This window comes from Garra rufa, chromosome 10 (genome assembly GCF_049309525.1).
Source record: "Garra rufa chromosome 10, GarRuf1.0, whole genome shotgun sequence".
In the NCBI taxonomy this organism is placed as follows: domain Eukaryota; kingdom Metazoa; phylum Chordata; class Actinopteri; order Cypriniformes; family Cyprinidae; genus Garra; species Garra rufa.
Window position 1 is genome coordinate 22,822,812 of NC_133370.1, and position 21,809 is coordinate 22,844,620.

At 34.9% G+C, this 21,809-nt stretch overlaps 1 protein-coding gene across 1 annotated transcript; it reads right to left on the reverse strand.

The window, feature by feature from the left end:
* Positions 1–2,856: 2,856 nt before the first annotated feature.
* oprk1 (opioid receptor, kappa 1) lies at positions 2,857–11,023 on the reverse strand. Its single transcript, XM_073849512.1, has 4 exons — positions 10,850–11,023; positions 10,315–10,562; positions 9,284–9,636; positions 2,857–6,892 (listed from the first exon to the last, which is right to left on the reverse strand). Exons 2-4 carry the CDS (start codon positions 10,557–10,559, stop codon positions 6,357–6,359), a joined length of 1,134 nt encoding a protein of 377 aa, XP_073705613.1. The 5' UTR covers positions 10,560–10,562; positions 10,850–11,023; the 3' UTR covers positions 2,857–6,356.
* Between the last annotated feature and the right edge of the window lie 10,786 nt (positions 11,024–21,809).

The window sequence follows — 21,809 nt, forward strand, 5'->3', positions numbered from 1 at the left end:
GGAGTTTGTGTTCACTATATTTGTCTTCAATAAATATTTGTGTTCACTCTGCATTTGCTTCCACTCTCATTCATCCCCGTCACAGTTACTGGGCAACATCCTTAACACCAACGGGGACGTTCTGAAAATGTTCTGGGAACGTCAAATTTCCTAATAAAGTATGGTCCCCTAAACGTTCTGAGAACTTCCTGAATGTTCCCTAAAGGTCCCCCAAATAAAGTCCCCCAAACCTTTAAAGAACATTGTGACCTTCTCAGAACGTTCTGGTAACATCACTGGGCAACGTTCTTAACAGCAACCTGGACATTCTGAGAACGTTCTGGGAACATCAAATTTCCTAATAAACTATGGTCCCCTAAACTTTCTGAGAACGTCCTGAATGTTCTGTAAAAGTCCCCCAAATAACGTCCCCCAAACCTTTAAGGAACTCCACATCGTGACCTTCTCAGAACGTTTTGGGAACATTATTGGGCAACATACTTAACACCAAGGGGACGTTCTGAAAATGTTCTGGGAACGTCAAATTTCCTAATAAAGTATGGTCCCCTAAACATTCTGAGAACTTCCTGAATGTTCCCTAAAGGTCCCCCAAATAAAGTCCCCCAAACCTTTAAAGAACTCTACATTGTGACCTTCTCAGAACGTTTTGGGAACATTACTGGGCAACGACCTTAACACCAACAGGGACGTTCTGAAAATGTTCTGGGAACGTCAAATTTCCTAATAAAGTATGGTCCCCAAAACGTTCTGAGATTATCCTAAATGTTCTGTAAAGGTCTCCCAAATAACGTCCCTCAAACCTTTAAAGAACTCCACATCGTGACCTTCTCAGAATGTTCTGGGAACGTTACTGGGCAACGTCCTTAACACCAACAGGGACATTCTGAGAATGTTCTGGGAACGTCAGATTTCTAGCTGGGTATAACCACAATCTGATTATGCAAATTTACACCATTCCAGTCAGAAAATATGGTAGACTAGTATTTGGATTAAAAAAGTGTAGGTGTAAATACGGACAAGTCTTTTTCTCTCAGAATATATTTGTAATTACACACCTCACAGATTCCATGGAAATGAATTGTACATGTTCCTTCTCTAGGGCTGTTCTGAAAAACAGATGTTTCACAGTCTCACAGAGTGACCTTGAAGCGCTATGTTTATCCATTAATGTCTACCATGGCAACGTTAACACTTCATCAGACTCACCCAGAACTAGATTTAACTGAGTACTGAAAGAAGCGTCCCTGAAAAAGTGTTAATGTGCACATAATCTGACAAGGTATGTACAACTCTGTAAAACAAAACATGTAATTTTCTATTTCTTGAAGCCTACCATCATTTTAAATTCAACAAAGCATGGTGTATGAAAAATATTTACTGCACTTTTACAAGGACTGTTCAAAAAAATGTAAATTCTGCCATCATTTATTTCTCTTCATGTCGTTCCAGAGTGAGGAATTTAGCAAAATGGTTTCTATCCACTTATACTGTATTTGGAAATGAGCATTTGGACTAATATCTCTTTTAATGTTCCATGACAGAAGGAATTAGAAAAATGTGAATTTATTATATATTTTCAATGGAGGTTTTTTGTGTTAGTTCCATAACATTGAATTAAAAATATCACCAGTTTACTGAGAGAAAATACTCTACCAGTCAAACTTTTTGAACAGTAATATTTTTAATGTTTTTAAAGAATTCTCTTCTGCTCACCAAGCTTGCATTTATTTGATCCAAATTACAGCAAAAGCTACTTTTGTTAAATATTTGTATTATTTAGAATAACTGCTTTCTATTTGAATATATTAAAAATAATAATTATTCCTGTGATCAAAGTTAAGTGTCACGTGATCCTTCAGAAATCATTATAATATGCTGATTTACTTTTTTTAAATATATATATTATTAGCAATATTTAAAACAGTACATTTTTTCAGGATTATTTGAAAAGATCAAAAGATCAGCATTTATCTGAAATAAAAAAGCTTTTGTAACATTATACACTACTATTTAAATACTTGGAGTCAGTATAATTTTTTATTTTTTGGGAGGGGGGGGGGATTACAGAAATTAATTAGCAGGGATGCTTTAAACTGATCAAAAGTAATGATAAAACATTTTATAATGTTACAACATATTTCTATTTAACATAAATGCTGGTCTTCTGAATTCTAGTCATCAAATAAACCTGAAAAAAAGATAAATGTTTCAGCAATTTAAAATATAAGAAATATTTCTGAAGGATCTGAAGTGACTGGAGTAATAATGCCAAAAATTCTGCTTTGAAATGTTAATTTATATTACATTTTTAAATATATTCAAATAAACAGCTATTTTAAATAATAAAAATATTTCAAAATGTTACTGTTTTTGCTCTACTTTAGATCAAATAAATGCAGGCTTGATGAGCAGAAGAGACTTATTTAAAAAACTTTTGACTGGTATTGTGTGTATGTATATCTATTATCTGTCTATCTAGATGTATAGATATATTCTAAATTAAGGCTATACGCAGTGTCCATTGGTTTCAAGCCCTCATCATCTCATGTCATCCTCTTACGTATCTGAGATGTTCTCATTACACTGACAAGCATCAAAGGTGTGGAAAAAAGAATGTCTCTTGCTGTTTGAATTAGGCTATAAGATGCACAATGGGTTGCCATGGCGATACTGCCTTTGTTACGTGGTTACGCTTCTTTCATGGCTTTGTTGTCTTGTATGATTTTTCTGACACATAATGCAGTCGTGATGGATGAAAACCCCATAATGGACATCTCTCAACATTACAAGACTCATCTCAACACTGATTCTTACAGTTCAATTTATTGACAATATAATTTTCAAATACAGGTAATATTATACAAGCAAGGTACAACCAATGCCAAAGCTCATTTCATTTAATTTCAAATGTTTGTTTTTTAATTGCACATATCAAAAACAAGCAGAGAAAGAAAAAAATGCCAACACATTCAAAATCTGCCATGATATAATAATGTACAAGCACATTACTGAAAATACAGTGGAACTTACATCTAAGATGTAAATATTTGCAATAATGTCATATATACTGATTTATGAAAAAACAAAGGCACAAAGGGCATTACATTTTTCAAAAGAATTTAGCAATTTCTAATACTGTTGTGGCAACAGAGCACTGATGATGTCATAATATACTTTTAATGAGTAAATATTAAAGTCACACACACCCAAAGAACAAAACTACAGTAAAACATTACATTTTTAAGAATGTCAAGACGTGTATGTGTGTGTGTATATATATATATATATATATATATATTACAACCTAAAGGCAACATTACAAAACTGTTACATCAGTCCACTTTTATTTTCACGCAAGTGTGGATGCGGCCATTTGTAAATTTTAAGAGTCTGGCTTCCGGTCTGATCTGCGTCCAGCTATTTTTAGCTGTGCAAAACAGCTTGTTTTGCTGCTTGATATTGCAAATTTATGTGTATTATTTTAATGTATTATCTTAATTATGTACACACTGGTTTGTAGTGCAAACAGTTTTTATCATTTACTGCACGTTGTTGTTCTTCTCCTTTTTTCCCTACAGCAGCTATAAACCAGAAGCCTCACCCATAAGCTTACTTCCGCATTGAATAAAATGGTGGATAATATCAAAAACAATGTATGTTTGAACTGTTTTGCTTGAGACATATTACTGCCATTCTACTTTACCACAGAAATGATTTTGTATTTTCATCATAAATTGTATCTACATAAACATTACTCAAAGATTCCCACATTTTCATAGTCAAACATGCAATAGAGATGTACATCTTTTTTTGTATAGAAATAATACATTGTATTAAGCATAAACAACCTGACTAAGTAGATTCAGTCCTTTAGTTGGTTGTTTTAAAGCCCTATTCCCAAAAAAAAACAAAAAACAAAAAAAAAACATAAAAATCTGCAGACTCCCTCTAAGGCAATTTAGATACATAATCCTTCATATATAATCCTTCATAATCCTTTTCAAACATAATCCTTCGATCCAAATCAAAAACTGAGAATATAAAGCACTTATCAGACAGTAAGCAGTTCGGAAAAACATTACATTCACTTTACTCAAACTGCTATAGACTATATTAGTTTTTTATTTTTTCCATCATTAGATATACAGTTTCCTGAGTGATAATTATGTGACACTGCTGATTAATACACATTGATTTTTTAATATAAAACTGGACTGTTTCACAATCCAAAATAAAGGTTTATGTATTTACAGTACAAACAGACACAAATATACAGTGTTTTTGTTTGTTGTTTATGGCTACAATATTTTTTATAATATCTACTCAAAAGCAAAACTATCTCCTTAATTTTTTCCATAAGAGCAGGCGCAGCCATTTGTAAATTTAATTTGTCTGGCTTCCGGTCTCATCCACTTCCAGCTGTTTTTAGCTGTACGAAACAGCTTGTTTTGTTGCTTGATATTGCAAACTGGTCTGTCTTACCATATTATTTTAATGTATTATTTTAATTATGAACACGGTTTGTAGTGCAAACAGTTTTACCATTTGCTAAACTTCTCGCTATTTTCCTATGGCGGCTTATGAACCGGAAGTCTAAAGGTCATTGCTTACTGAGTCTGAATTTTTTGTATATGTTTTTTCGTAATTCTATCAAAATGCTTGCTACGGATGTGAAAACGCAGAAATTTGAACCTGATCCTAAGTTTTTATGACGAAAGTTTCGGAGGCAGTGTGTAAACGTGATTGACACAACATGAAGTCGTATTTATTTTTTAACGTGGAAAAATTCCGGACTCAGTGTGCAATGACCATAACACATTACTAGAAAACAGCTTACTTGCGCATTGAAAAACAAGGTGGACAAGTTAGAATTAAAATATGGTGGCTAGTAATATACTATATATCCCATAGGACTTATTATGTAAAAGGATCTTTGAGCATGATGTTTGATTGTGAGGGATCAGATTTTAATTATAAATCATCTTTGGTCAATGGACATTCAAAAAAGCAGATTTGAAGATTTGAATGAGGTGATATACTGTAAAAAAAAAAAAAAGATCATATTTTAATGGAAAAAGACAGTATAAATACAGTAAAAACCTGGTGATTTGTCAACCATAAGTACCAGGAAAAACTGTAATAAATCTAACCGGACATTTAATAAATTTACAGTTTCTGGAAATAAAAAAGATTTTTGATTGAAATAACTGTTTCTTAGTTTTTTTCTTATCAGTTCTGTACATCAGGGTTTTATGTTTCATCTTACGTTGGTAAATGAATATTTACTGCATTATTTTAGAGTCATGTATAATGGATATCTATATTAACACCTCAGCTTGTGGAAAAGTTACTTGTGTTGAGTGGTTTTCTCATGAACACCTTTGTTTTCGGTGGTTGTCAGCATATTATAATAGTATAAAATATATTTGTGACCCTGGACCAGTGTTGCCAAGTCTGCAGTTTTCCCACGGAATTGGGCTACTTTCACACTGTTGCCGTGGATTATTTGGGTTTAAGCGACCGCAATAACTTAATGTTTAGCCCCTGGAATGCTAATTTTACCAGAGGAACCCCACCACAAAATGTGTATTTTACCCCGGAACGGAAATGCGATTGGGCTACTTTTGGGTGAAAACCTGGCAATCCTGCCCTGGACCACAAAAGCAGTCCTAAGGGTCAAATTTTTGAAATTGAGATTGATTTATACACCTGAAAGCTGAATAAACAAGCTTTCCATTGATGTATGGTTTGTTAGGAAAGGACAATATTTGTCGGAGATACAACTATTTAAAAATCTGGAAAAAAAAAAAATCAAAATATTGAGAAAATCGCCTTTAAAGTTGTTCTTAGCAATGCGCATTACTAATCGAAAATTAAGTTTTGGCATAAAAAAGAAATCAATAATTTTGACACATACAGTGTATTTTTGGCTATTGCTACAAATATATTATGCTATTAAGAACTGGTTTTGTGGTCCAGGGTCACATTTTAATATTTCAGTAGGTTGGTGTTTTAAAATTAGATAAGTTAATTAAAACTGATGTATAGGTTTTTACTGTAAATTTAGGTTTTTAAACAGTGGTACCATATTTTTTACAGTGAAGATCTGGCAACCACAGCTGCCATTTTTACTGTAAATTTCATGTTGTTGTTTTTTTAAAGTGTACTATAAAAATTTGAACATGGACATACAAAACAAGACAATGATGCTTAAAGATCTCTTTTTTCTCTATAGTTAGCCTATTTTTCTCAACATAAAGGGCACAATCTCGTCCTTAGATGGCGGTGGTGATCTGTGTCAGTCCCAGATCATTTGAGTCCTCTCGACCGTGAAAGGACGACAGCTCCACGGCTAGTCATACGGGTCGACCGTGGCCCCCATCCCCTTTGGCCTCTGCTGGGCACGTGTGCTCGCGAAGAGTGCTTCTGACCCGACTGACGCCGCGCCCGTCCCCCGCGGTCCGACCGGGGCAGCAGAAGTCCCTGAAGCATCGTTTGAAGTTCTCATCAAGGAAAGCATACAGGATAGGGTTCAGGCTGCTGTTGGTGTATCCCAGCGCCACACAGAAGAAGTAAGCGGCCATGACCGCGGTGGTCTCCGGCACTCCTGGCGCAAGAGCTTTGACTAGGATGAAGATGTGTATGGGTGTCCAGCACACCACAAACACAGCCACCACAACCAGCACCAGGCGGGTTATGCGTCTCAGGTTGCGGTCTTTTTCCCGGGAGCCTGACAGCAGACGTACGCTCTTGAGACGCAGGACCATGAGTGTGTAGCACACTGTGATGATCAGAAGAGGGGCCACGAAGGCAAAGATGAAGACGCAGATCTTCATCAATGTGTCCCAGTAGATATACGGGTCTGGAAACTGCAGAGCACATTCTGTAGTGCCTGGAGAAGAAATATAACAACAGTGGTTAATTATTAATCACAAGTGAGGACAGCTTAATCATCTGTGCAGTAATGAAGCCACTGAGGGAAGGAACAACAAATACATTAGGATGGAGATGAGAACTCACAGTGCCATCATTTACTATAAATATCTTTGGATTTCTTCCTAAATGATAATTATATGTCACTGCAGATTATTATACATTGATTTATAGATAGATAGATTTACATATTTACAGTACAAATACAGATCTTTAATGGTTTTTAAAGAACGCTCATTAAGGCTGCATTTACTTGATCAAAAATACTGAGAAAAACAGTAATATTGTGAAATATTACTACAGTTAAAAATAACGGTTTTCTATTTCAATATATTTTAAAATATAATTTATTCCTGTGATGCAAAGCTGAATTTTCATTAGCCATTACTCCAGTCGTCAGTGTCACATGATCATTCAGATATCATTCTAATATTCTGATATATTATCAATGTTGGAAACAGTTGTCCTGCTTAATATTATTTTGGATCCTGTGATACTTTTTTTTCAGGATTCTATGATGAATAAAACATTAATAAGAAACATTTATTCAACACAGAAATCTATTCTGACGATATAAGTCTTTGCTATCACTTGTTTAACAGTTTAGCACATCCTTGGTGAATATAAGCATTATTTCTTAAAAAAAAAGAAAGAATAAAATCTTTTAAATGGTACTTTCTATTTGTTAAAAAAATTCCTATTTTAAATAAAACATGCTTTTAACTTTTTATTTATTAAAGAATCCTGAAAAAAAGTATCACAGGTTCCGGCAAAATATTAAGCAGCACAACTGTTTTCAATATTAATAATAAATTAGCATATTAGAATGATTTCTGAATGTGACACTGAAGACTGGAGTAATGATTCTGAAAATTCAGCTTTGCATCACAGGAATAAATTACATTTCACGTAGAAAACAGTTATTTTACATTGAAATAATATTTAACAATATTACTGTTTTTTTCTGTATTTTTGATCAAACAAATGCAGCCTTGATGAGCATATAGAAACTTCTTTAAAAAAAAAACTTTAAAAATCTGTGGCCCCACATCAACAAATATTATATGTTACCCTGGACCACAAAACCAGTCTTAAGTCGCTGGGGTATATTTGTAGCAATAGCCAAAAATACATTGTATGGGTCAAAATTATTGATTTTTCTTTTATGTCAAAAATCATTAGGATATTAAGTAAAGATCATGTTCCATGAAGATTTTTTGTAAAATATCTACTGTAAACCTATCAAAATGTAATTTTTGATTAGTAATATGCATTGTTAAGAACTTAATTTGGAGAACTTTAAAGGTGATTTTCTCAGTATTTAGGTTTTTTTGCACACTCAGATTCCTGATTTTCAAATATTGTCCTATCCTAACAAACCATATATCAATGGAAAGCTTATTTATTGAGCTTTCATATGATGTATATATCTCAGTTTTGTAAAATTTTACCTTATGACTGGTTTTGTGGTCCAGGGTCACATATATTGTATAATATACTGACATTTAAATTATGATTAAGTCAATAATTATGTTGGCCAATAAACGAATTGCCGTTATTAAAACTATTTTGTCCTAATAAATAATAATACACTAGAATATTTCAAAAATTAAATAAAATTATATGTAAATTAGCCATCACAGCATTATAATATACAGTATGAAAATGTTTCTTCTGAGATTTGCTAAAGATTACATTTAACAGTGTTATTAAATTATCAGTATATTTAAAGATTAACTTAAAGTGAAATATTTAAAGTGAATATTTGTTAATGGGGGACTAATTACCATAAATATTTAATAAATATTTGGAATAAGTAAATGAATAAGATTGAAAATGAATTAATGAATGTTTGGGGCCAGAAAGATTTTTTTGTATAAGAAATTCATCATTTTATTCAGCAAGGATGCATTAAAGTAATCAAATGTTACAATAGATTCAATCCATTTCAATTAAATGCTGTTCCTTTAAAGGTTCTGTTCATCAATGAATCCTGAAAAAAGTATTGTGGTTCCACAGAAATATTAGGAGGCACAACTGTTGTCAACATTGATAATATTAAGAAATGTTTTTAAGCACCAAATAAACATATTAGAATGATTTCCGAAGGATCATGTGACACTGAAGACTGAAAATGTATCTTTACCAACACAGGAATAAATAACATGTTAAAACATATTAAAATAGAAAACAGCTGTTTTAAATTTCAATGCTATTTGACTATTTTTACTATATTTTTTGATCAAATACATGCAGCTTTGCTGAGCTTAAGACTTCTTTCAAAAAATATTTAAAAATTCTTACCAACCCCACACTTTTGAATAGTACAGTATATATCATTCATCCCTACCATTGTTTGTCTGAGTGCTCCCAAGAACCATTGCAGGAATCCCAGCAGCCGAGGACAGCACCCAAATGAGAATGTTAATGATCTTAGCTTTCATCGGTGTCCTGAAGTCCAGGGCCTTGACGGGATGGCAAACAGCCACATAGCGGTCCACACTCATCATGGTCAAGGTAAAGATACTAGTAAACATGTTATAGTAGTCGATGGAGATGAAAACCTTACACACCACCTCTCCAAACGGCCAGGAATTCAGTAGATAATCTGTACTCTGAAAGGGCATGGTGGTGGTTACCAAGGCATCTGCAACAGCCAGGTTGAAAATATAGATGTTGGTGGCGGTTTTCATTTTAGTGTATCTGTTGGGAAAACCGATTGAGCCAGAGAGTGTCAAAATAATGAAGCACAACCCATCAGTGTGATAAATTTGTGTGAGACTGCTTACAGGCTGTGTACTAAATAAGCAGCAAACATCACCAAACATTTGTCTTTCAGTGGTTTCACTGGTTGTGTAAAGACATTATATATAATTCACAGCTTAAACCTATTTATTTTTTGTGATTAGATTTGTGATTGGCTTGTGCTGTCATACATTTTTCAACAAGTACAAACTGTAAAGTTCTTTATTTCAAATGTCTAAAAAAACACATATACCGTCTTCACACAGCACAGAAACGGCATCTAACGTGTCATTTACACTGCCCTGCACTATGATTTTAATTTGTCTATACACAAAATGTGAGCAGACACAGTCCCTGCTCAAAGCAGAATATATTAAGTGGATGTCAAGGTAATTTTGACCGCATTGTGCATTTATATTGTAGTCCACCGGGGGGAGCCAAACTGCCGAGTTGGACTTGACAAAATGTTTTCCACAAAGCAGGTATTTCGTCCAAACTATCCCATCAGAAACGTTTCATATGACTGTTTATAAATAAAGTATATTAAAAGTGAGAGAAATACATTTGAAAAAAGGCTTTCGTATGATAATCAATGCAAGGCAGTGAGCTACATCTTAGGACAATGCTGTTTCTTACCTGATAATGACATACATCACCAGGCAGTTTCCCACTAGTCCTACAACAAACACCACAGAATACACGGCAGTGATGATCGGAATAATAGGCGACATAGTTTCCTGCTCGTTCGTCCAGCTTTCATTCAGTGAATAGTTATAAATGTCCGAGACAGCAGACTGCCATGTGAAGTTGGGTAAACACTTCTCGGGGTGCGATGAGGGACATTTGTCCTCCTTAAAAATCTGCACCACGTTGCTGTCCATCGTCTGTTCATTTGCAAAATGAGAACAAATGTCTAATTGAGTCATTGGGAAAGTTCAGTGGCTTCAGAACACAGATTAAATAAAAATTGCAAAATAATAATCAGAAATAAGTGAATGAATAAATAAACGATGGATAATAATACTGACAGGTTTTTACAACATAATTATTTAGTATGCATTTGTAAAAAAAAATAGATTCAGTGCATATATCTGCTGATGATTCTGTATTGCACTTTACCTCAAAAACGTCAGTTGCACTCTTGGTAAAACATCAAATATAAGAGACTTACCGCGAATTTAAGTTGAAAATCCCAAGGTTTTAAAACAACAATGATGTCTGTGCGCAATGCGTTGATTTCTTTGGCCCGCTCCTATTCAACTGATGACTGACTGCCACCTTACGAGAGCAGCTGCCTCTGCCGCGCGTCCCGTATGACATCAGATCTCATGTGACGGTCTCCATCTGAAACAGTCCGTTAAGCAGCTGTAGCGTCTCACTGCAACTCTTCGCCTATATCGGCGGCAATAAAGTTGTCCTCTAAATGTGTCAAATGTCTTGGAAACATAAGCCACTTATGTTGGTTAAACAGTTTTAATTTTGCAAGAGATGACGCGCTCCAAAGTTCACGTCTGGAGATATTTGACGCGCACACTGTCATGAGGGAGAACTCAACATGCAAGACTGCAGGTTCAGTAAAGATAGCAGCAGGTGAAGTTCTCCAGAGTGAGTGGATTTTGTCTTTTATTCAAAGAGACAAAGACGGGGGAAACCGCATTAGTTTTGTCAGAGAAGGATGTCGGTAATTCTGTGGGCGGGAAACGTATTAGGATAAAGGATTAAGGAGTGATGCGTGTGGCGGTCTTCTGAAATCAAGAGGGAAAGACCGTCTGTCTTGTTTTGTGATACAGTATAAATTCCATAATGTTCAAACGGTTTTTGGGTTCAATTTTGAACAGCAATGAATAACTTTTTTTTTTTTCGTAAGAGTGGGCGTGGTCATTTATAAATGTAATGGGTCTGGTTTCCTGTCATTGCTTCCAGCTATTTGTAGCTGTACTAAACAGCGTTTTGCGGCTTGATATTGCAAATTGGTGTGCCTTACCATATAATTTTAAATTACTATCTTAATTATAAACACACTGTTTTGTTGCAAACAGTTTTACCATTTAGCCTACTGTACTTGTTATTCTTTGTTATTTCCCTACAGAGGCTAATGAACCGGAAGTCTCGCACACTCACAGAAAACGGCTTACTCCCACGTTGAAGAAAAAGGTAGATAAAACTCTTACATTACTTAAAAAAACAATAGGTTTACACAGTAACACATTTTCTGTCAATTATATTTATCCCCGCTAACTGCTGTTCAGCTAGTATTATTAAAAAGTACCTTCTTTCTGGTTAGCCTAATTCAATTCCTCAACTGCCCAATTAAGTGAGAAGTTCACTTCTAGAATGAAAATCTCCTGATAATTTACTCACCCCCAAGTCATCCAAGATGTTCCAGTCTTTCCTCAGTCGAAAAGAAGTTAGGTTTTTGAGAAAAACATTCCAGGATTTTTCTCCATATAGTAGACTTCAATGGGAATCAACAAGTTGAAGGTCCAAATTGCAGTTTCAGTGCAGCTTCAAAGGGCTCTACATGTTCCAACTTCCCAGTCTAGGCATATAGGTCTTATCTAGTGAAACAATCTGCCTTTTTATAAGTAAAACTAAAATTTCAATGGTTTTTAACCACAAATGCTCACTGTGACAAGCAAAAGTACTGAGCTGGTGCTTACAAAGTGAACGTGCCCTTTACAAAAAAAGTAAAACAACAATGTCAGGCAATTTGAAGTTGGAGGAGAATATTAGATGGTATTTTTCGCCCTACCTTTTTGAACCGAAGTACACAGACGAAGAACTGACCGCGTCTGACTTTTCCAACATGATTACGCAAAGACACACATTTTTGGTTAAAAAGTATGTAAATTCTAATTTATTTAAAAAATGACCAAATGTTTTGTAAGATAAGACACTTATTCCTCGGCTGGAATCGTGTAGAGCCCTTTGAAGCTGCATTGAAACTGCAATTTGGACCTTCAACCTATTGGCCACCATTGAAGTCCATTATATGGAGAAAAATCCTAGAATGTTTTCCTCAAAAAACATAATTCCTTTGCGACTGAGAAAAGAAAGACACAAACAGCTTGGATGGCATCGGGGTGAGTAAATTATCAGGACATTTTCAATCTGGAAGTATACTTCTGTAAAGCAGCAGGGGCCTCATTTATAAAGACTTGCGTAGAAACCATCCTTGATTTTATCTAAGAACTTTTCTGATTTGATCGTAAGAGCGATTCAGAGAAACGAACGTACACACGAAATCCATGCGTACGCCAGTCATTCGGTTATAAATCACAAATGATCGTGGAATTGTGTGCAGCTGAATGTTCCGCCGTCGAAACGCCCCTGCTTAATTAATTAACATATAAAATGAGCTCATTCCTAAAGCAAAAACTCTGTGACAATGGCAAGTAAAAAGGAGCGCAAGAAATCTAATTATAGTGAGGCTGAACTATCTGCAATACCAGGCATTACCACAAGGAAACGGTCGTACGCCAAGCTGGAAACTGACGTGGAGATAAGTACTTTTCCACGTCAAAGACGGTTTTTATAAATCTGTACTTTGACGTGGATTTGATCGTACGAACACTCTAAGATCAAATCAGTGCGTAAGAAAGTTTTATAAATGAGGCCCCAGGTGTCATAGATCAAGATTCAGACTATAGCGCTGACATCCAAAATCGCATACTCTCTGAGTGGGTACTTCTTTTAAATGTCCACAAATCCTCTCCCATGCTTATTGGATAGTGGTGTTCATGCACACTTCAAAATCTTTCCAAAAGTAGTACTTTAGGTCATCCAGATACTTTTTGCCTACTGTTTTATACAGTGAATTTGGACTCTTTAACATTCACTCTTTCACTGTTTTTCACATGCTAATAGGGAAGTATGCATATTTAGATGCAGTCTTGATGTTTGAGTGGGTGTGTAGTTATTTTGTAATTAGTTTATCTAGTTTCTCTAGTTTCAGGCATATTTGCAAACCTGTTATGAACATGATCTGCACCATTTTTCCACAAATCAGCCAATCACAGTGACTTGGAGGCACCACCTCCTCTCGTATGACTTTTCACCTGTTACTCCCCCTCACATTCACGGAGAAGAGGCAAAAGAGATGCTGCCTACCTTGTTGCTACTTGACAGTGTCACTTTAGAACAGTAGGTGCTTTATAGACTATTTGAAAGGGCAAAAAAACCTACCTAATATACAGTAGTGGTCTGGTTGTAGTATACAATAGTAGCCTACATTTACATTTTCCAAATTGACCACCTTATTAACTCTATAAAATGCTCTTGAAGTAAGGTTGAGAAGCTTATTATGCAATATTTTGTTGCTCTTAAATATTTGCCCATTCTAGATGGCAATTTTAGAAACATAAATGAAATGAAAAAAGTAGTAGGTTCAGCAAAACCCAAATGCTTTCCTTAATGAAAGCACATGTGCTATTATTTTTTCCGACCCAACAACTTTGATAACAAAATACATGACTAAGGGTCGACCACCGCAAGAGCTCTAATGGCCCCCTTTAATGTTACTATTTACTCTTCCGTATTGATTATACTCATCTAAACACAGTCTTGTCATGTCAGTAATGGACACAATAAATATCTAGTTCATCAGCATGACATTCTGTGAACGCAGAATCTTGTTCGTTTCGTTCTTTCTAGGCAAAAGTAGGAGTACTTCACATGTTGCTAAGAGACATAGGTAGATGTTGTTTGTGTGTGGTATGTTTCCCTCCAGTGCTTGTGCTTTATAACCTCAGGAAGAAGGGCTTATGGGGTAGATAATTGCAGCTCCATCAGACATCACAAAATCCCACTCAAGGACACAGCTGTGTGGAAGGAAAAATGGTTTTAATCAGATATTTTATTTAGTCGGTGTGTCTCTCTCCAGTCTACACAGACATATACAGTACATTTAACACAGTTGAGCAGGCCTATAAGTTGACTAGATATGTTTCGGCATATTCTGTCATATTCTGTATACTACTTTTAGCACTCTGCCTACATGAATTACTAAAGTATTATTGTACAGCTATAAAACGGCATATATAAGACAACAAATTAAATGGCTAGTTTACCTAACAATGACAATTCTGCTGTTTTGTTCCGAAATCATGTGTTATTATTTTCTGCCTAAAAATAAGTGAAAGTCAGTTTTATAAGATTGCTGGCTTATTATTAATTAATATTAATTTAATCACATGATTAACTAATGACTAATTTGGAAGTAAATAACATAATAAAACAATAAAATGACAATTAAAAATAACTAAATAAAATACAAAACTGAGAATAAAAACACCACATATGAACACAGTCAAAAAAAAGTCACAGATGATCAACATTGTAGCATCAATAATGTTTGAACACACACAAAACAATTTTTTGAAGAATCTTCAAAAACATACAACAAAGGTTCATAGTCATAGTTCATAACTCCACATTCCTCATTTTTATCAAGTCATATGATATGTGTGTGAGAAACAGAACAATATCTAAGTCATTATAATCTTCCCCTCTGCTGCAGCATTCACTAGAGCATTTTGCAGCACCCTTTGAGAGCTCTTCTGAAACCCTCCACCTTCCCCAGCTCCACCTGTATAGATCTCCTATAGAGATTATTATATATGTTACTTGTGCAGCAGCAGTATGTCTTAAATTAAATACGCACAGCACGGTATCGGCGTATACATTGGCAGTAGCAAGTTCCTGTACATGCTTTGCAATAGCAGCCGCAATATTTTACAACTGCAGTTAGCAAAAGCAGCAGCAATTCAGCAGCATAGCAGATCTATTCCACCAAAACCAAACACATTAACATAGTCATATCCATGCTAAAATCTTCAGAGAGTTGTCATGAAATAAATGTACATATAGATTTTACATTCCTGCTCCAGACATATCTGTGTATCTGCCATCTCAGAACAGATTGAAATTTCTAAAGAAATGGAATAATCTGATGAGAATGCATCAGTCTGGAGTAACGATAGCACAGAGCAGATCGTATGCGTGAAAATGTCTCAGATCCATTTGAATTCTGCACAGAATGCTAGATTTTATTGCGATATGGATGAGAATGTGGCTGTCATTTACTGTCAAATGCGGCTTTACCAAGCTCAATGGCTCTGGCCCAAGCTAATATAAATGAAACACTATTGGAAATTTAAAAAGGGGGACAGACCCTTTCACACCAAGAAACATTAAACATCTCCACTTTAGCCCTGATTCCTTTGAGGGTTAGTAGACCACAGCAACTCAAACAGCTTACAAACGGCAAAGACAAGAAACTTCAGATGCAATCCTGGCAGGATGTAAACATGCCAAAGTTTGTCTAAATTAAAATATTGTTCAAATGTAAATCTTTCTAAATTGATTCTGATTGTCTTTCAATGTTTTTGTTATTCATCATCAGGAAAAAAAGGTTTTTTTTGTTTTTACCTGGATGTCTCACGCGGATGTTTAAATACTGAAAAGGGGAGCCGCTCGTGTCACACCCCATTGGACTTTTGGTTGTGTTTTCTCCCTCATGTGCCCATATTTGGTGGTTCCTGTTGCTGTGCTTCTTGGGTCATTATTAGTTAACCTCCGTTCATCTGTGCCATTAGTATATCGTTCTCACTGTCCCTCATTTACCTTACCTTCTAAGTTGCATTCAGTTCAGTGTTTCTTCATCTGGTCTCATCAATGTGCACATGTGTTTGCTGCCTTTCTGTTGTATATTACCTTGTGATATTGAAGACTTTTACTTTCATCTTCGCTGCAAGTTCTTTCAACACTAAACCGTGACAGCTCATGGGCATGATTACATTAAAAATGAGTTTAGACGGGAAAAACTGGAGCTCGCGTTGGTATCATATGGATTACTTTATCAGAGAATATTTGTTTTTGACGTTTTCACGCTTTCTATAAATATAATTGTTATGTCTGTAAAGTAGGTATTCACTAAGATATAGGTTGTTTTATTTATGTGTCTGTGAAGAGAGGTGACGGAGACAAGATGGCAGAGAGTGCATCCTGTTTATTTTCTTTATTTTACAAAAGTACAATGTTTTGTTATTATGACTACACAAAGAAAAGTAGAGCCTTTGCCAAACGATACCTTATTCTTATCTGTGGGATGTTTTTCATGTCCGCGGGTTAAAGCGACCCCAATAGCATGATATTTAGCCTCTGAAAGCCTCTTTCACATTGTCCCACAGCAACATAGATTAGTGTACAATGTTTTACTCATTTAACATATTTAATATAGGGGGCATCCAAGTTATTTGACATATTTAAACACTTTTTAAAAAAAAGTAACAATCCCTAAAAAAAAAGCTGGTTTTAGCTGGTCATCCAGGCTGGTCTTGGCTGGTCAGCAGACTGGTTTTAGAGGGTTGGGAGACCAGCTTAAACCAGCTAAGACCAGCCAACCAGTCTAGGCTGGTTTTAGCTGTTTTTTTTTCAGCAGGATAGTTACTAACTTACTAACTCAGTTACTATTTGTGAGAAGTTTTTTAAGTAACGTGCCCAACATTGTTTACAAGACTAAAGAGCCAATGGCACACGTCCAACCTGCCTTGTGTGCAGCGACATGAGGATTTGTACATAATGACATAATTACTATCCCACTCAAATGCCATTTATACAAATTTTCCAACAATAGAGGCACAAATCTTCAGTCAGAAGTGAAAATCATAGAGAATAAAGACTAGAATAAGAGTCCCTTTATTTGTGTGGGTCTTTTGTGAACAAACAAAACACAGCACATCACAAAAAACTGAATATTTGCCAATGATGAATTCAATCATCGATGGAGGAGAAAACTATTATGTGTTAGAAATCAACAAAAGGGAAAAATATTACTGCGTGTAATTCTGTTTCAAGGTAAATCAAGTCAAGGACAAGAAAAAAACTCCAGTAGAGTCACATGAATCTCTTTTATGATATGGTCTTTTAAACCCAAGCTCAGCAGTTGAACACACAGCTGAAGATGAATCCGTACAGTCTGTTCAAGTCTAAATAAATATATTAATATATACGCTGTGGTGTACACTTATGAATTATAATTTCTCAAATGCATAGCATCTAAAGTAGACTAAGAAATAACTTGCTGAAACTGAGCAGAAATAAACCACGCAGAGGACAGTTTATGTATGTTTTTTTTTTTTGCATTTAAAGGAGAGAGAAGAGAGAGGATGCATGAGAAAGGTAGAAAGAGAGAGATGGTGGGATTGTTCTTTCTGTTTTTCTGTGCCCTTGAAGAATGAAAGGAGTGTGCTGTGTGAAGGCATCGGTTTGTTTAGAAACAGTTTCCATGGAAACCAAAGTTTCTTTATATATATATATATATATATGCAGTAAGGTGCAACAGTTCAGAGTGTGTGTGATTTCATGCCAAACTTCAGACCTCCCAGCCATGAAATGGATTATATGCGCCCTCACAAATAAAAATTAAGTGTTACAATGACGATTCAAGAATGCTGCCTGCAAGGAAATCAGAGACACAGTCCTTAACGATTTTGAATGCTACACTCTTAAAAACAAAGGTGTTTCACAATGCCAAAGAAGAATCTTTTTTGGTTTAAATAGTCCCATAAAGAACCTTTAATATCTGAAGAACCTTTCTGTTGCACAAAATGTTCTTTTTGGTGAAAGGTTCTTCAGATTATGAAAAGGTAAAAAAAAGAAAAGAAAAAAAAAGATGTATTTTTAAGGAACCTTTGACTGAATGGTTCTTTGTGGAAAAAAAATGGTTCTTCTTTGGCATCGCTGTAAAGTACCTTTTAAAGCACCTTTATTTTTAAGACTACTGTACCAGAGCAAAATAATAAGTTATCAACACTTCCTCTCACAGTGGGGAATGCTTCCAAGAAGAACAAGTCCTCATAGATGTGCCAGGTAGTTATAAACCAAGCGACAGGTTAAAAATGTTATCAGTTATGTGATTTCTGCGTTCATATATATCATCAAATAGCCCGAATTTACAACAAAATAGTTAATTAGTTATTTACCAAATGTTAAATCATCAATATCATGATGAGAATGACATTTTTCCTTTCTGTGTCTCTCTGTTGCAAGATTAATTGTTTCCACATAGTATACTCAGTAATGTTGACGTTCACATCTATAAGTAATATGCTGCATATGGACTGCACGCTGGTGATGAAAACAGCTCTTGAATTATTTCTGCTTCATTTCCAGTCTATGTTCACCTTCTAATTTATTGTTGTGAATCCCAAACACAGTGACCATGTTTTTTTTGGTCTAATGGGCGAGTGTTCATCATGCACACAAGGATAAAAAAGGAACACAAACTTCAGATTTTGTTCCGTTCCAGCCCATCTGAACATTGCAAAGAGGCTTTCCAAATAAAGGCTAGCCACAGATGGCTCAGCTGATGGTGCCTAGCTTGATCAAAGTCCGTGTCATGCTAGCACAGGCCTGAAGATTGAGCACTCTTAAAGAGCCATTAGTGCTGATGGTGCAATATTGGAGGACAAATTTATGGTCGAACTCTATTCACTGTGGTTGTGCATTTTACGATATCAACCAGTAATAAATAGCAACCTGACTAAAAGTGAGGTAAAGTCAGTTTTGAGACGCCTGGTTTTAGATATTAACATTCAGTTAACTCCATCATTTTATCGTTGATTGTTTGTAATTACTTTAGGACTTTAAGGCAAAATAATAATAACAAAAAATACTAAATAATAAAACAAATAAAAAATAAAATGACAAAAATATATAAAAAGAAAAATAAAATGAATAAAATGCACAAAAAAGAAAAAAATACAAAGCATGCACAGAAACAAAACAAAAATAAACTTCAAAAAATAAATAAATGAACAGGATAAAGCTATATAAAAAAGAAAAGGAAAACAATATATGAAAATAAAAATAATAAATAAAATTAAAACTCAAACAAAATAATATAAAACAAACAAAGACAAAGAAACATCACACATAAAATCAACCATGTGACCAACATCACAACATACCAGAGATATATCAGTCCATTTATAGTATACTCACCATTAATGAATAGCCCCTTTCATACAGTCTTTACTGGTAAATTACCAGTAAATTGATGTTAAGAGATCATGTGTAAACAGGACTTTTTCAAACATGCCTGTAAATTCATTCTGCCAATTTGAGTACTTTTGTATGAGAAGTTGTAACATTACCAGTAAATTACCGGTAATGTGCTCTGTGTGAACAGAGCATCACACGCTGACGTAAGTTGACTATTCTACGCCAATCATAACATTCTGACGCAAAAGAAGCGTTTATTCTGCACTGTGTAGTTCAGTTTGAAGTCGTCTAATACGATGACTCTGGGCCAAAACCAGCTGCTTAATGTAAATGTTGGACACAAAAACACTGACCACGTATACACCAGGAGGCACAGGCATTTAGAGATCATTTCTGGTTAATGTCACAAATTTGTACATGATTTGAAAATGATGTATGAATGGTGCTTTACTGACAGAGACAGAACAGAACTTCATTGCCTGTTTTTTTGTATTTACCGGTTAAAAAAAAGAAAAAAGTCTGCGTTTATTTGTCAGAATTGGGCAAAATCCAGTGTTATGGATGTGACATATAAATGCTTAGAGAATGTATGTGTCACCAATATACCGAACCATCTGTTTATATTTTAATAAACCCTTGGTGATAGAGTCTAAACATCAGAAACATGTCAGCCTATGCACAAGTTTTCTATGTTAAAAAAGGGAAATAATCATGCATCATGGATGTGACAAAAAAGGACACTACTTTTGAGGGACTACATACTTAGGATTTCTGTGAATTAAAATGCTCAAACAAGACGCAGTAATAGCCAACAAAAAGAGAAGCGATGGCTCTTCACAGAACATATAATAAAGTATAACTGTACTTTATTTTAATTTTGATGTGTCTATTTATAAGCAATATGTACTGTTATGAATGTGACAAGTCTGAAAATAGCACTTACCAGACTATAGAAAATCATGCACTAACAAAATGTTTTAAAAACCTTTAGAGAGACCTCACATGGGTATTCGAACCACCAAATGTGCTATCAGTATGGTAAAAACATTTTTTTCATGGTAAAGTTGACATTTGCATGGAATTACCAAATTGTAACAATTTCTCAGAATTGTGAGTTTATTCTGACTTTATAACTCGCAATTTAGTTTATATCAAGCAATTCTGACTTCATTTCTCAGAATTGTGCATTTATATCTCATGATTCTGAGAAAAAAGCCAGAATTGCAAGATGAAAGTCGCAATTACCTTTTTAAATTTTTTTATTCAGTGGAAGAAAAGAGCTTCCTTAATGTTTATACATATGAGCTGTATGTGCAAGGGGACTACAATATGTAAAATCATCCTGGTAGTCCTTGTAGCATCTAAAAAACAAACAAACAAACAAAAAATCAATATATTTTATCACATCATCCCCATAGTTATTATCTCTATTCTAGATTTCTAGATATTAAAGGGATAGTTCACCCAAAAATTTAAATTCTGCCATTAATTACTCACCCTCATGTCATTCCAAAACCGTAAGACCTTTGTTTATCTTAGGAACACAAATTGAAGGGTTTTTAATGAAATCCGAGAGCTTTCTGACCCTGCATAGAAAGAAACACAACTACCACGTTCAAGCCCCAGAAAGTGAAGCACATTGATAAAATAGTCCATGTGGCATCAGGATTAAATCAGGATTTAATTAAATCTATCGGATTTAATCAAAAACATCTTAATTTGTGTTCTGAAGATAAGCAAAGGTCTCACGGGTTTGAAACTACATAAAGATGAGTAATTACAACAGAATTTTCAATTTTGGGTGAACTGATTTTTTAGGCTAACCAAAGATGATTAATTGTACAACTTCTCCATTTAATAACAAATATGAGAGAAATGTGTCATGTAAGTCTGATCTCCATAACAGTGTGATTCAATGAATGAGCTTATTGGCTGATGCTGCAGGGTTAAAGGCAGTTTCACTACCGACGTGTCAGGAAATGGCCCTGATCTCAGCAATCAGGAGCTGAATAGGAACTCCTGTTGTTAGTGAAAGGTTCATTGAGGAAGGAGAGGTTACGGCTGCAAAATGTCAAATGGACTCAATTGCAGACTGATTGTAACAAAGCAGTATAAATGTGATCCAA

Bases quoted from the DNA above. Each gene is read 5' to 3' on its own strand.
- oprk1 (XM_073849512.1), bottom strand. From the start codon at position 10,559: ATGGACAGCAACGTGGTGCAGATTTTTAAGGAGGACAAATGTCCCTCA. The intron at 9,637-10,314 runs GTAAGAAACAGC...TTTTCCCAACAG, and splicing joins GTGATGTATGTCATTATCAG to ATACACTAAAATGAAAACCG. The intron at 6,893-9,283 runs GTAGGGATGAAT...TTTCTTCTCCAG, and splicing joins GAGCACTCAGACAAACAATG to GCACTACAGAATGTGCTCTG.